The 12,575-nt window shown below is 59.9% G+C and overlaps 1 protein-coding gene across 5 annotated transcripts in view; it reads right to left on the minus strand.

Annotated features, from left to right (window-relative positions):
* Positions 1-1,339: 1,339 nt before the first annotated feature.
* AXIN2 (axin 2) overlaps positions 1,340-12,575 on the minus strand; it is a 28,046-nt gene continuing 16,810 nt past the window's right edge. For all 5 annotated transcript variants that reach the window (XM_043905753.1, XM_043905750.1, XM_043905754.1 and 2 more), the window contains 8 exons: positions 11,003-11,105; positions 8,565-8,705; positions 7,967-8,484; positions 7,666-7,854; positions 7,144-7,380; positions 6,625-6,720; positions 5,296-5,463; positions 1,340-2,630 (listed from right to left, as the gene is read on the minus strand). In XM_043905753.1, the coding sequence (XP_043761688.1) occupies positions 2,504-2,630; positions 5,296-5,463; positions 6,625-6,720; positions 7,144-7,380; positions 7,666-7,854; positions 7,967-8,484; positions 8,565-8,705; positions 11,003-11,105 (1,579 nt within the window). In that variant the 3' untranslated portion in view covers positions 1,340-2,503. The remainder of the gene's footprint in view (positions 2,631-5,295; positions 5,464-6,624; positions 6,721-7,143; positions 7,381-7,665; positions 7,855-7,966; positions 8,485-8,564; positions 8,706-11,002; positions 11,106-12,575) is intronic.

Here is a 12,575-nt window from a genome sequence, read left to right on the forward strand (position 1 = left end):
GGGCGGCTGTGAAGCACCAGCTCCCAGGGGAGACCTGGCGGGGCTGGAGGAGGGAGGTCTTGCATCCTACCTTTTCCTTTGGAATTTTCGAATAAAGTCATAGACCCACTCGTCCGAGGAAGGCACAGTTGATTCTGCAGACAAAGTCAGGGTTTGAGGAGCCCAGAGGCCGGTTCCCTCTGCGGGTGAGGAGCCGGCTTTCACAGTGAGATGAGTGAGCACAAGCGGTCGTCGCATCTGGTTTCTGCCTCACGGACGCTGCTGGGAGCTTCCTGCCGAGGCAGTGGCTCTGGGACCTGGGTTCAGGTTCTTCTGAACCCCAAGCCCGTGTCGGAACTCATGATTCTTACATGATGAATCAAGAGGTCCCCCGCCACATCCACCGGCTTGAATCTCTTCATTCCTCATACTGCAAGTGAAAGTTGCTCAATCGTGTCTGACTCTTTGTGACCCCACGACCTGTACAGTCCAAGGAATTCTCCAGGCCAGAATACTGGAGTGGGTAGCCTTTCCCTTCTGCAGGGGATCTTCCCGACCCAGGGATTGAACCCAGGTCTCCTGCACTGCAGGCGGATTCTTTACCATCTGAGCCCCCAGGGAAGCCCAACAGTAGGTCCTTGCTGGTTATCTATTTTATATATAGTGTATGCTAACCCCAGACTCCTAATTTACTCCCCCCCACACACATATTTCCCCCTTATTTCAGAAAGGGTTCGTCCTAGGACGCCTCCACATGGACTTGCTCTCTGGGATCTGAAATGCGGCCCAACCCTCAGTGCTCTATGCACGGGGAGGGATGTTTGTTAGATGAAGAGCAGCCCAACAAGAGAATCATCCCATGAACAGTGCGCGCTCCTCACCCAACCATATGGTCTACCCAGCCGGAGGAGGGTGGCTGATGGGCACTGAGACGGAGGTGGTTCACTGATCCCACGGGCAGTTACGATCTGCTCACCATCTTGAGGTTGCTCATCCCCGACACATCACCTGAGACGCAAGTGCTCCTGGAAGGACCCCACCCCAGTCCCTCGTCACCTGTACCGACCCGGCCAGGTGGCAGGTAGCTGCCTGGGAGGAAGAGGCTGGTCAATCAGGTGGTAGACAGGGAGAACTTCAGAGATGCTGCCCACACCGGCACCTCCACGAGAAGACCCTCAGCCAGTCAGCAACCCGGTGACTTTGAAGAAATCATTTTCCAAAACAGCAATCAGGTAAGAAGACCTCCAGCTCAGAGAGACATGGATTCGAGCCAGGTGGGAAAAATCAAGCAAAGGTGCTGACGTACAAAAGGGTGCCACTCTCCCAATTCCACCCCACCAACTCAAAGAGGAGGCCAATATTTTGAAAAATATAAAATTTTAATAAAGACTACATCTCTTAATTACAATAATTATTGTACCAAGTAATTTTCCTTAAATGAACTCTTTATAATGCATAATTTACAGTATAAGTAGAACAAAATGCCATGGCAAAAGTCATTGAGTACAAGACTTGTAATAAAAAGGCATAAAATATATTTGTACATAAACCCCTTTCAAAAAACAAGGGAAAGCTTGAGCCCTCAATATAGGGCGACACACGGCGCGGGCGCCGTGCAGGTGCAGGTGCTGTACTGATTCAAGGTCGAGCTGAGACGGCGGGTGGAAACTCTCTCCGTACAATGCACACAGACGCGGGCTCAGGGGACGACGGCGGGCAGAACGCACAGATATAAGTTAAGTGAAGACCCCCACGCCAACACAGGAAGGTGTCTGGCGGGAGAGTGCTGCGGCCAGTCTTCCCAAAGCTGTTCGCTTCTTTGCAGGGCGGGGGTGAGGTGAGGAGGAGCTTCCGGAACGGCTGGGGTCCAGAGAGTAACCTCTGAAAAACGCCAAGGACCGCTATTTCCATAAAAGCACGAGTCGAACCACATGGCTGCAGCAGGTGTCGGCTGTGGGGTGGGGAGCCCCAGAAGTCACAGGATGAACCTGGGCCCCAGGGAGGCTCCTTCCCCCCAACGATCATCCCACTGACAGGCCCGCCACACCAGGCCTCCAGACCTCTGTGACAAAACAGGGCAGAGCGGGGCGGTGGGCAGAAAATGCACAGATTTCTGCGTGTGCGGGCGGCAGGGCGCCACCCCCAACAGTCTGTCTTCACGCGGAGCTGAATTCTCGGTGACAGAGAACTACGAAACTCCCTCTCCCGCGTCCACACGCTGGGCGCGGGGAGCCTGTTCAATAAATACCAGCAGGGACTCCTGTCCAGGTGACCTGGGGCTGGATTTAAGCCCGGGCGGTCACACAGGACACGCGGCAGCCTCTCGGGCACAGTCAGCTTCGCCGGCGCCGAGTGGTCACGTTTCTATAAGCAGTTCCGGCTTTCCTCACCGCAGCGCCAGGCCAAAGGGTGAAGGGTGAAGACCGGCCCCGCCCTCCTCCCGCCTCTGGGGTCTTCACCGGTCTGCACTTCGTTCGTGGGGCAGGGTCGTGCTCGCCCTGGCGGAGAAAGGCTGGGCCGGGGCTCAGTCGATCCTCTCCACCTTGCCCAGGACGCGGCCCTCGTACATGGGCAAGACCGCCTCGTCGTCCCGGACCTCCTCGAACACCGCTCCGCACGCGAACTCGTCGCTTGCCTTTTTGAAGTAATACCTTAAAGGGGAAACCCAACACGTGCTTGGTGAAGCTGCACTTTCTACCTGGCTTGAGAAGAATTTGTCAACACGGGGGGAACAAGGGGTCTCGAGAACGCTGCTGCATGGGGCTGGCAGGGAAATCGCCGCTGGGATCTGCCGTGAGAGCTGCCCGGGTTGGGGAGTTGGGTGGAGGGCAAAGCCAGGCAGGCAGCCTGGAGGCGGTGGCCATGCCCCTCGCCCCCAACCCCCCAAGAGCGTTGAGGCTGCAGCCTTCAGTCCAGGGCTGTCGCCTGATGAAGAGAGCTGCTTCTTTCTCCCCAGTTCCCCGCCCCCCCGGGGGGTGGGAGTGGGGGCAAAGCATGCTTGGCATTCATCTGCAGGGGCAGCCTGGGGAGAGGGCCCCTCAAAGAGCCCCCAGACTCAGCCATCTGACCCTGTGAAGCCTGCAGGAGGCCAGTACCTGAGCTCCTCCCCACCTGCCAGTGCCGGACCAGTCTCGGGCATAGTCGGGGGCTCGGGCACAGCTGGGGGACAGGACTGGCTGCTTCCACCGTGGCCACCGCGGGAGGTGGGCAGCTCCCTGCTTCACGGAGCCACCAAGACCCCCGCGACTCTCCCCTCTGCCCCAGGCCCCTCGCTCCCCTGCCCCATGGTCAAACGCCAAAGGCCCCCATTCTGTGTGGATGGAAAGCCCCTTGGGCCCCACCCCAGCCTTCCTTCTTGAAACCACTTGATGGCACGGGCGCAGATGGCCAGCCTATCCCAGCAGGGTCACGTCTGAAATGACTGCTGTCCCGCCCACCCGGCCCACCCGCACCCCTGCCTGGACACCACACCAAGTTCTCTGCCTCCCCTGTCCCCGGCCAGCAAGACCCCTCAGATGGATTAAACTAGCCCCTGAAGGCTGTCATCTCAAGGCATCAAAGGCCACTGTTGGGGGTGGGGGAGTCAAAGTCCCCTGGGGGAGGGGAATAGCTTCTAAAAAAAAAAATGTGTAATTGTGTCTCAGGGTTACAGTGGTTCTCTGTTTTTATCTTTTCTCCTTAAAAAGCTTTTCCACATCCCCCTGGGTTGCAGCTAAATGTCCTTGCTCTTCAGTGAAGGCAGGCCAAGTACTCACACAGCTGATAAGGCCAGATACGGTAAGACAGCTGGAGGTACGCAAGGGGCTGGACTCCCCAGGTTCCTAGCCTGGCTCCGGGGGGTCAGCGCTGGAGACACCCATCCTGGGTTGCCTGCCCGAGACAGGGCACTGTGGATGGGGGGGTGAGGGGAAACAAGTTTTGTTTCCCTGGAGAGGCTCCAATGCCCCCGGCACCCCAGGCCCACAGCCCTTGGGGTCAGCACGGAGCAGAGCAGGGTGGCTTCCCGGCTTCTCTGAGCAGACTTGTGACTCAGTCCATAACTGCAACCTCCTCCTGTGTGTGGCCCCGGCCTCCCCCGGCCTCCCGAGACTTCAAAGGCACAGCCCTTGGCTTCTCACCACTGCGACCTGCTTCACACCCTGCTTCCTGGGCATCTGGCCTCTGAGGGCAGCTCCCCGCCCAGCCCTGCCCTGCATCCCGCTCCCTGGCCCTGTCCTCGCTGGGATGGGGGGTGGGGGCAAGGTGAGTGCAGCAGCACACGGGCTGAGAAGACCCCCACTGCCGCCGAGAGGACCAGGGGTCCGGCTCCGGCCCAGAAGGGCGGCAGGGAGGGCCCGCTCACCACAGCCTGATCCAATCAGCAAGGAATGTGCGTGCAGAGTCCTCGCATTAGAGAAGAGCTGGGGCTTCAAAGCCTGGCTCACTGAGCATGCCTGGGACAGACAGGATCCAGGCCAGATGTGGCTGAAGTGCCCAAGCGGGGGCTGCCCTGCTCTGGGCCCCCTGGAAGGTCACCAGCCGCGCCACAGCTGAGATCCTGATGGGTCCCTGGAGGAGCACCTGTGCCGCTACCCTCGCCTGGGTCTGTGCAAGATAAGCCAGGCTTGTTCCCCCTTCCCCTGCTCATTTCCAGAACTGTCTCTGCCCAGGTGTGACCAGAAGACCCCAAGCTGGCCCAAGGCCTGTGGTCCGTCACCTGCATGGTCCTGGCCCCGAGCCCTACTCCCTTCCCTGCAAACCAAGTCACTCTGGGCTGCGGGGGGCCTGCTCTGAAGGGCAGGGGTCTCGGGCCCTGGAGGTGGGCTCACCGGGTGCAGAGATGGTGTGCACCCAGCAGGTCGCTTGCTAAGGGATGCTAAAGTTCTCACACTCCCTTCCTAGCTCGGGGGGATGCTAGGGTGGCAGCTTCTGCGCCCGAGCTGGGCTCCTCTCTGACCCGTGCCCCCCACTGCTCCCCACTCCTTGTCCTGGCCCTGCACACAGCACCCGGGACACAGCGGGACTCAACCCATGTACTCCTCTGGGATGGAGGCAGCCGACAAGGCCAGCTAGGACTCCAGATGACCCAGACAAGGCGAGAGAAAAGTGACCAAGGACGCCCGGGGCTGGCACGCCAGGGCTTGGTCTGCACTGTGCAGATGGGGAGAGGGGGCCTAGAGGAACGGCGGGGTGGGGTAGGAGGAGGAATGGAGACATAGCGAAGCCCCCGGCAGCCCACCCACCTGGCCCCTCCAGGTCTGGGGGCTGAGAGGCGACCCTGGCTCTTGGTTCTGAGCAAACCGACTCTGGAGCAGAGGAAAGCCACAGGATGCTCACCGGTAGTTCCCCTTTTTGCTGAGCTGCTCCTTAAAGTGGCCCAAGGTCAGGCTCTGGGCCTTCAGCATCCGCCGGTACGGGATCTCCTCCCCGCAGAAGAAATAAGTGACCACCAGCTCGCTGGCCTGGAGCGCGTGCACCCCTGCCAGCTTCTTGGGCTCCTTGTGGCTGAAAATGAGACCGAAAAGCCGCAAGTCCAGCATCTGAAAGCGGTCAGAGTGCACACACATGCCCAGGGGGTCTGCAAACTGTCTTCAGAGGTGAGGCTGCAGCTGCGTGTGCCAAGGGCACTGGGCAGGGGTCCTGCGTTGGGGGAGTCACCTCTGGTGGGCACACGGTCCTCCCCCGGTCATTGTGCAGGGCACACAGATGTGTGTGTGCCGCCCAATGGGAGGACAGAGCAATGTCCATTGGGGGCATCCACAGGAAACTTGCCCCAAAAGGTAAGAATCCTCCCACAGTGACCCGACACCACACTCGCCCCAACCAGAGTCTTTGGTTTCTGCCTCTACCTAGGGATGGCGTGAACTCGGAATGCCAGGGCCAAGGTAGGGGGCTGTGTGGGGATCAGCCCTCAGTCACTGCAACTTGAGTTTTTGCAGAATGGCTAAAAAAAAAAGAAGCCATAGGCCCAGACAGCTGGTCAACTTAAGGTCAACCAATTAAAAAGTTGTAGAGGTTTTTTTTCTCACTTTGAACACTACTCATGATGGAGAAACTAAGAAAGGACAGTTGAACGACTTAGACCATTTCAGATCTCTGTAGCCGACAACTTTTTATACACACCATCCTGGAATGAAACGAAGCCTGGCTCCCCTGTCCAGTTACAGGAGTGTAACTCGACAACAGGGACTGGGGCACGGCCAGGAGATGCTTTTCCCACCACCCCCCAGTGCCTGGCCCCCCAAGACAGCAAGGATGGGCCCTCTGTCTCTGCACAGGGAAGCAGCGCCTTCCTGCTCAGTCCACACAGACGTGTTCAACCCGCTCACCTCCCAGGTGAACAGGAACAACTTTTTCATCTGCGTTTGGGGCTCTCTAGCCAGAAGCTACAGGCTTCGCTCTCAGCTTGCGACCTTGAGCCAACCACCACTTCAGGAAGGAACACTTATGTGTTAACAAGTCACCATACATTCCTCCATATGGACAGGGGTTTTCCAGACCCTGATCTATGGCACCATCTGGGTTTACTGTACCTTGTCTCGGATGTTAAAATCAAAATGATTTTATAGACTAAAAATTTTTCAAAAACTGCAACCCCTCACGTGAATACCCTGAAAACACAAAGCCTCTGGGTGGACCTCAGCACCGCTAGGCCAAGACACTCACTCCTCCGAAGCGGGGCTCGGGCTGGAGAAGGGCGCAGCGCCCGGCACCCCGGGGCCCGGGTGGCTCTTGTCCCTCTGCTGACCGGCCACACAGCACCTGAGGACAGCAAAGGATGAGCGGGAAGCCTCAGCCCAGGGCCAACAGAAAACAGAGAACCAGTCTTCCCCACCTCCGACTTCCCCCGGGGGGAACCTCACCCCAGCTTTGTGTGGACAGGAGCTCCCCGGGGCCTGGCCCAGGCACGCTGAGCCCTGGGCCCCCCGGACGGCATGGTGCCCGCCCAGGCCGAGGGCTGCAGGCACTGGGTCTCCAGCCGGTCACGGCTCCTTGAAGTTCATCTCATAGCCCTGACTGACTGGGACATTCCTCAGCGAACGGGATTTGCAAGGAATTTCGGAGATTCCTTCTCCTTGCAGCATGACTCACCAGATCCCAGTGAGCCTGTCGGAGCGGCTGGACCTCAAGGTAGGGGTCCTCTACCCCAGCCCCGCCCCTGACCGCTGCGGCCAGTCCACTCACCGCTGCTTCGGGGGCTTAGACACTTCGGCCAGCCGGCGGCACGCCTCCTCCAGCTGGGCCAGGGTGTTAGGCGGGGTCAGGGGAGGCACCGAGGAGTCCTGGGTGCACGTCGGGTGGGCGCGGGGGGTGGCGCGGGGGTGCCCGGTGCTGCCCCCCCACAGGTGGTGGCGGCCAGCCCGCTCGGCTGGGGACGCGCGGGCCGACTCCGTGGGGTAGGCCCGCTTGGTGCTCTGGGCGCTGGAGGAGGAAGGCAGAGAGAGGAAGCCGAAGGAAAGAAATGGGGTTAGAAAAACTGGAAAATATGACTCCAACAGAGAGCTCTCCATCCTGCCTCCCGAGAGCTAAAAAAAAAAAAAAAAAAAAGCTGGGCCATACCACCACCCTGCGTTGCCAGGATGCGGCACTTCCGCGGTCTCAGGGCAGCAGTTCGCGCGGGGAGGGCAGCGCCCACCGCCCCCCCAGCTCCAGCCGCGCAGACACAGTCTGTCCCCACGCCCCGGGCCGGGCCGAGCCACTGTTTACCTGTGGGGCTTGGGCTTGCCGGGCCGCTCGCTCTCCAGCACCCACTGCCACACGACCTGCGCCCTGTCTCCTTCCTCCCCAGGCGGCTGCAGGGACCCCACTCCACCGGGGGCCCCGGCTTCCCGGGCAGGCGCGGCAGGGCCCGGCTCGGAGCCTCTAGCGCTTCGTCTGGAGGGGGCACCGCCCCGGCTGCCGGTGGGGACAGAGGAGCGCGTCCATCTCAGCCCCTCCCGACCGCCTCCGCCGCCCCACCCCTCCCTGCCAAGTCCCCGCCGCCCTCCCCTCCTACAGGGACACTCACCAGAGCTGGGCGGCCCCCGCCGGCTCGGGGACCCCGGGGAGGCTCCTGCACTTGGTGCAGTAGGAGTAGTCGGCGCCCCCGGGGCCCGGGCAGGGGCACCGCGCCCGCGGCGCGGCCTCGGCCTCCGCCTCGTCCCTGGTCCGGGGGCCGGCGTGGTGGTGGATGTAGTGGTGGTGCACGTGCTTCGTGGTCTGCCTGCTCACGAAGCCCCTGGCCCCAAGGAGGGAGCAGCTGGCCGGGAGGGCGGCGGGGGTCAGGGCGCCCCCGGGTGGGGGCAGCGCACGGTGTGGCTGCAGGTGGTGGCGGTGGTGGTGGTCGGGGGAGCGCGCGCGGGGGCTGTAGCGGCCCACGCCCGGGGACTGGCAGCCGGGGGTCTTGAGGACCCTGGACAGGTGGTCGTCCAGGATGGTCTGCGGGTCCTCCTCATAGCTGCTAGATGGCAGGAGGCAGAGGGGGTGCGGCGCGGGCCCCGCCTCCCGCGAGCCCGGCGCCAGCTCCGAGCCCTCCTTCTCCTCCTCCTGGAAGGGAAGGCAGCGGGGGAGGGCGGGTCAGAAGGAGCCCCCTCCCCCCAATCCGGTGTCGGCAGGGCGGCGCCCACCTCTCGGATCTGCTGCAGCCGCTCTTCCAGGCTGTGCCGCGTCTCCAGCTCCAGCTTCAGCTTCTCCAGACGAGCGATGAGCTCCGCCGCAAAGGCGGCAGGCTCCACGGGGGTCATCTCCTTGGGCAGCCGGTGGGTTCTCTGCGGGGCGCGGGGAGGAGACGGGGTGGAGGCGGTCAGGGGGCTGCCCGGGCCGGGGAACGGGCGCCGGGACGCGGCCACGTCCACGGCTGCGTGGAGACTGGGCGGCGCGGGGCCCGGGCGGCGTGGCCGCTTTATGCGCCGGCGCCGTGGCCTCATGGAGAGCCATGGTCCCCGGCCGTGCGCCGTGGGCACGAGCAGTTGGTCGCACTCCGAGAGGCCGCGCGCGCTCCCTCTGTAGTACAACCAGCCCATCAGTCGCTACTCTGAAGTTGAGAATCTTCAAAGACTGTTGTCAAACATCAAAAAAAAAAAAGGCAGCTCTCTGCGATGGGGAGGGGAGAGCGCAACTCAAGGAATAAAAAGTATGAGCCTAAACAGAAAGGGAGTTGGGAATTTGAAAAAATAAGATTGGAAAGGAGGCAGGGGGGAGCAAAAGGGAAAAAAAAAAAAAAGGAGTCACAGGGCCCAGATCAGAAGCGGTGGTAATTTCTTCCCTGGCCGCACACTGTGCACCTTTGAGGTGGTGTTGTCTAACACTGTCCCGACCCGCCTCAGTTCTGGCCCACCCCTCCTCCCATCTCTTTGTACAGAAAATGAAGAAAGCTGCTGCAGGCTAGTAGCAGAACACTGCTGAGTTTGGCTGCCTGAAGCTGATCTATCAAGGGAAAAGGGAACATCTCCAAGTCAAGTACGGAATATAAAAAGGCACCAGAACACTGCCAAGAGCAGCCGACAGAGAACCCCCGCTGCTGGCCCTCTGTCCCCTCCTGTCGTCCTGAGCCCCCCACCCCCACCCGGGTCCTTCTGCCTCCTCCCCTCACTTCCCTCCTGCTTTGGCCCTTCTCTTTGCGGGGGGGGGGGGGGGGGGCAACAGAAAGCCAACCTGCAGAGGCCAGCATCTCCCCTCCTCAGCAATGAACTGAGCCTCACCACGGCAACCGCTGAGCCACAAGACCCCGGGAGGGGAAGGCCCATCTAGAGAGGCTGTCGTTCTCACACAGGCTGGCTCCAAGCAGCCCCCCCAGCAAAGTGCTGCCTCCTGAAGAAGGCCGGTTTGCACTCCCCAGGACAAAAATCATGTAATTTATAAGCCTGGGCAACAGAACTTTTCTTAAACACACAGAACTTCCCCCAGACCCCTGGCTCCACCAAATCAAAATATATACATCTCATCCATACTGTTGTACTGGGGTGAGGAGACAGTGATTGAGAAGGGGGGCGCTGGAGTTCCCCAGAAAAGCTATCTTCACAAATTTGAGTGCCCCGGACTGTTCCAGGAGCTTCAGAGAGAAGTTGCAACAGTCCACACACTAATGCAACATGGGACCAGCAATTCGACGAGCTGACTTTCTACATGCGACATAACCGGTGGGCCAGCTGGGTTGTCTGCGGCTGGCAGGAAGGACTCGGAAATAAAGATGCTGCTCTGAGCTGGGCACTCGCTTCCCTTCCCCAAGGAGCAGAGTGGTCCCCTGCGTGCAGGGACCAGGGGCCGTCTGCCCTCCAGGACCTGGAAATCATCAGGGAGGTCCCCGAAAAGCCCTCCACACCCTGCTGGCCTCGCGTCTCAAACACAGGAAGAAGCACTCATGGATCCTCAAAACACTGACTGCAGATTCAACAGGCAGGCACAAAGCCACGTTCTGGGGCTGGAAACAGGAGGGACAACAGACCTCCAGGGCGTTGGAGCAGAAATGGCCGAATACAAAGAGGAACTCTGACTCAAGTGACAGAGCCACTTGGGCAACACGAGGAGGGGGTCCCAGGGCTGTAACTGGCCCTGGCAGGAGGCAGATCCCCCAGCCTCCTGGTTCAGTCAGTCAGCAAGAGCGCAGGGAGCACCTACGATGCGCCCGGCGCCGGTCTGGTCTCTGGAGAAGGAGCTAACAGAGCCGCCCAACGCAAGCCGTGCATCACCTTCCGCCCTTCAGGGCCTGGTTTCTGGGAAAGAACCTCTTGGTTTCTTTCTCTTAGGGAACTCTTTTTTTGTTGAGAAAATGGAGAAGGTCGCATAGGTCATCGTCAGGTCCCCTGCGCTGGCTTACACCGCGGTGAACCCCGTCGCACCTCTCAGGTGGGCCTCCCCTTCCTCCTGTTCCCGGAGCTGACCAACTGTGGAGACCGCACTCCCGGCCGGGTCCCCACGTGATCCCGGCCGAGGCCCCGCCCCCAGCAGAACCACGCCCCCCACAGCGCAGGCGCACTCACGAGGCCCCACCCCTATCCCTCCCAGACACCCCACGAGGCCCCGCCCACAGCAGACTCCCCCTCCCCCACCGCGCAGGCGCACTCACCGGGAAGTGAGGTAGGGACACTTGACCGTTGGCCTTCACGCTCCGGTGCATCTCTCTCTGCAGCTGCTTCTTACTCCCCACGCGGTAGGGAGGGACGCCATCTCTAAGGGAGACAAAGGACAGGGCCCACCGGCTCACGAGGACGCCTCGGCGCACGTGCCCTTTGGCGCTCCCGCAGAGGACAGACAGGGCCCGCCCGCCCCCGCCCCCGGGCGCCATGGCGGACCCTGAGGGGACATCAGCCAAGACGCAGGCGCCCTGCCTCTCAGGCCTCTCTGGAAGTGGCTCCAGCTCGGGGCAGGAGGGCCAACTTGTAAAGAGCTCCCGTCCGCGCTCTGGTCCTAGGAGTGGGCCCACGTGGAGGGAGGGTCCCCCAGCAGGAGACTGAGACCCTTTGCTTCCTCCAGTGGTCTGCTACCACCGCAGTGCATTACCCTGAATCGGGGGCCAGAGCCTTAAAGTACACCAGGCGGTGCTGAAAGGATGGGGACCAGACCCACAGAAGACTAAGCTGGGCTGGTGGAGGGGTGCAGAATTTTCCCAACAGTCAACCTCCCGGTTGATTCTGAAGGTCTTCCTCCCATCAGTCACCAGTAGGCGTCCCTGGCCTCCTCCCTTCCCTCAGCTCCAAACCCTACTGCCGCCAACCATCAGACTCTCAGATCCATGACCAAGGTGGGCATAAAAGAGAAAGTCCCTACTCCGGGGTGTTCTTCGTGAGTCATCCAAATTAAGTGAGCACGTACTATGTGCCAGAGCTTATTCTAGGCTCCAGGCAAGACAGCAGTGGAGGGAGGGGATAAAAAATGCAGATGACTCCCAGATAAAGCTTGTGTTCTAATGGAGTGGAACACATAGCAAGTGAAACATAAAAAGCAAAATCTATAGTAAGTTCAGTGGTAAAGAATCTGCTTGCAATGCAGGAGATGCAGGTTCGATCCCTGGGAGGGGATCTTCCTGTAGGGAGATTCCTTGGAGGAGGAAATGGTAATCCACTCCAGCACTTCTTGCCTGGGAAATCCCATGGACAGAAGAGCCTGGCGGGCCATTAATGGAGCTGCAAGAGAGTCAGACACGACTTGGCAAATAAACAACAACATCGTGGTAAGTTAGATGGTGGTAAGTACTATGATGAAACGCACTGTGGAAATGGAGAGCAAGGACAGCTGGTGGGGTGGAGCTGCAGTTTTAAATGGGGGGTTGTCAATGAAGTCCTGGACACAAAGGTGATTTCTGAGCAAAGGCAGTAGAGGCCCTTACATTATCGTTATATTTTTATTTTTTAAAATTGAAGTACAGTTGATTTACAGTGTTGTGTTTATTTATTTTTAATTTCTGGCCTCACCCTGCAGCATGGGGGATCGCAGTTCCCTGTCCAGGGACTGAACCCGCACCCCTGGCATTGGAAGGCAGAGTCTTAACCACTGGACCTCCAGGGTAAGCCCCCATCATTATATCCTTTGGAAAGCAAATGGAAGAGGTTTAAAAACACCACCACCACATCCTCCTCCACTCCGCCCAGTCTTCACTGAAAACTGGACCTGGAGTTGCAAAGATTTTTTTTTTTGCAAAG

Source organism: Cervus elaphus, chromosome 5, assembly GCF_910594005.1.
Source record: "Cervus elaphus chromosome 5, mCerEla1.1, whole genome shotgun sequence".
NCBI classification, from domain to species: Eukaryota; Metazoa; Chordata; class Mammalia; order Artiodactyla; family Cervidae; genus Cervus; species Cervus elaphus.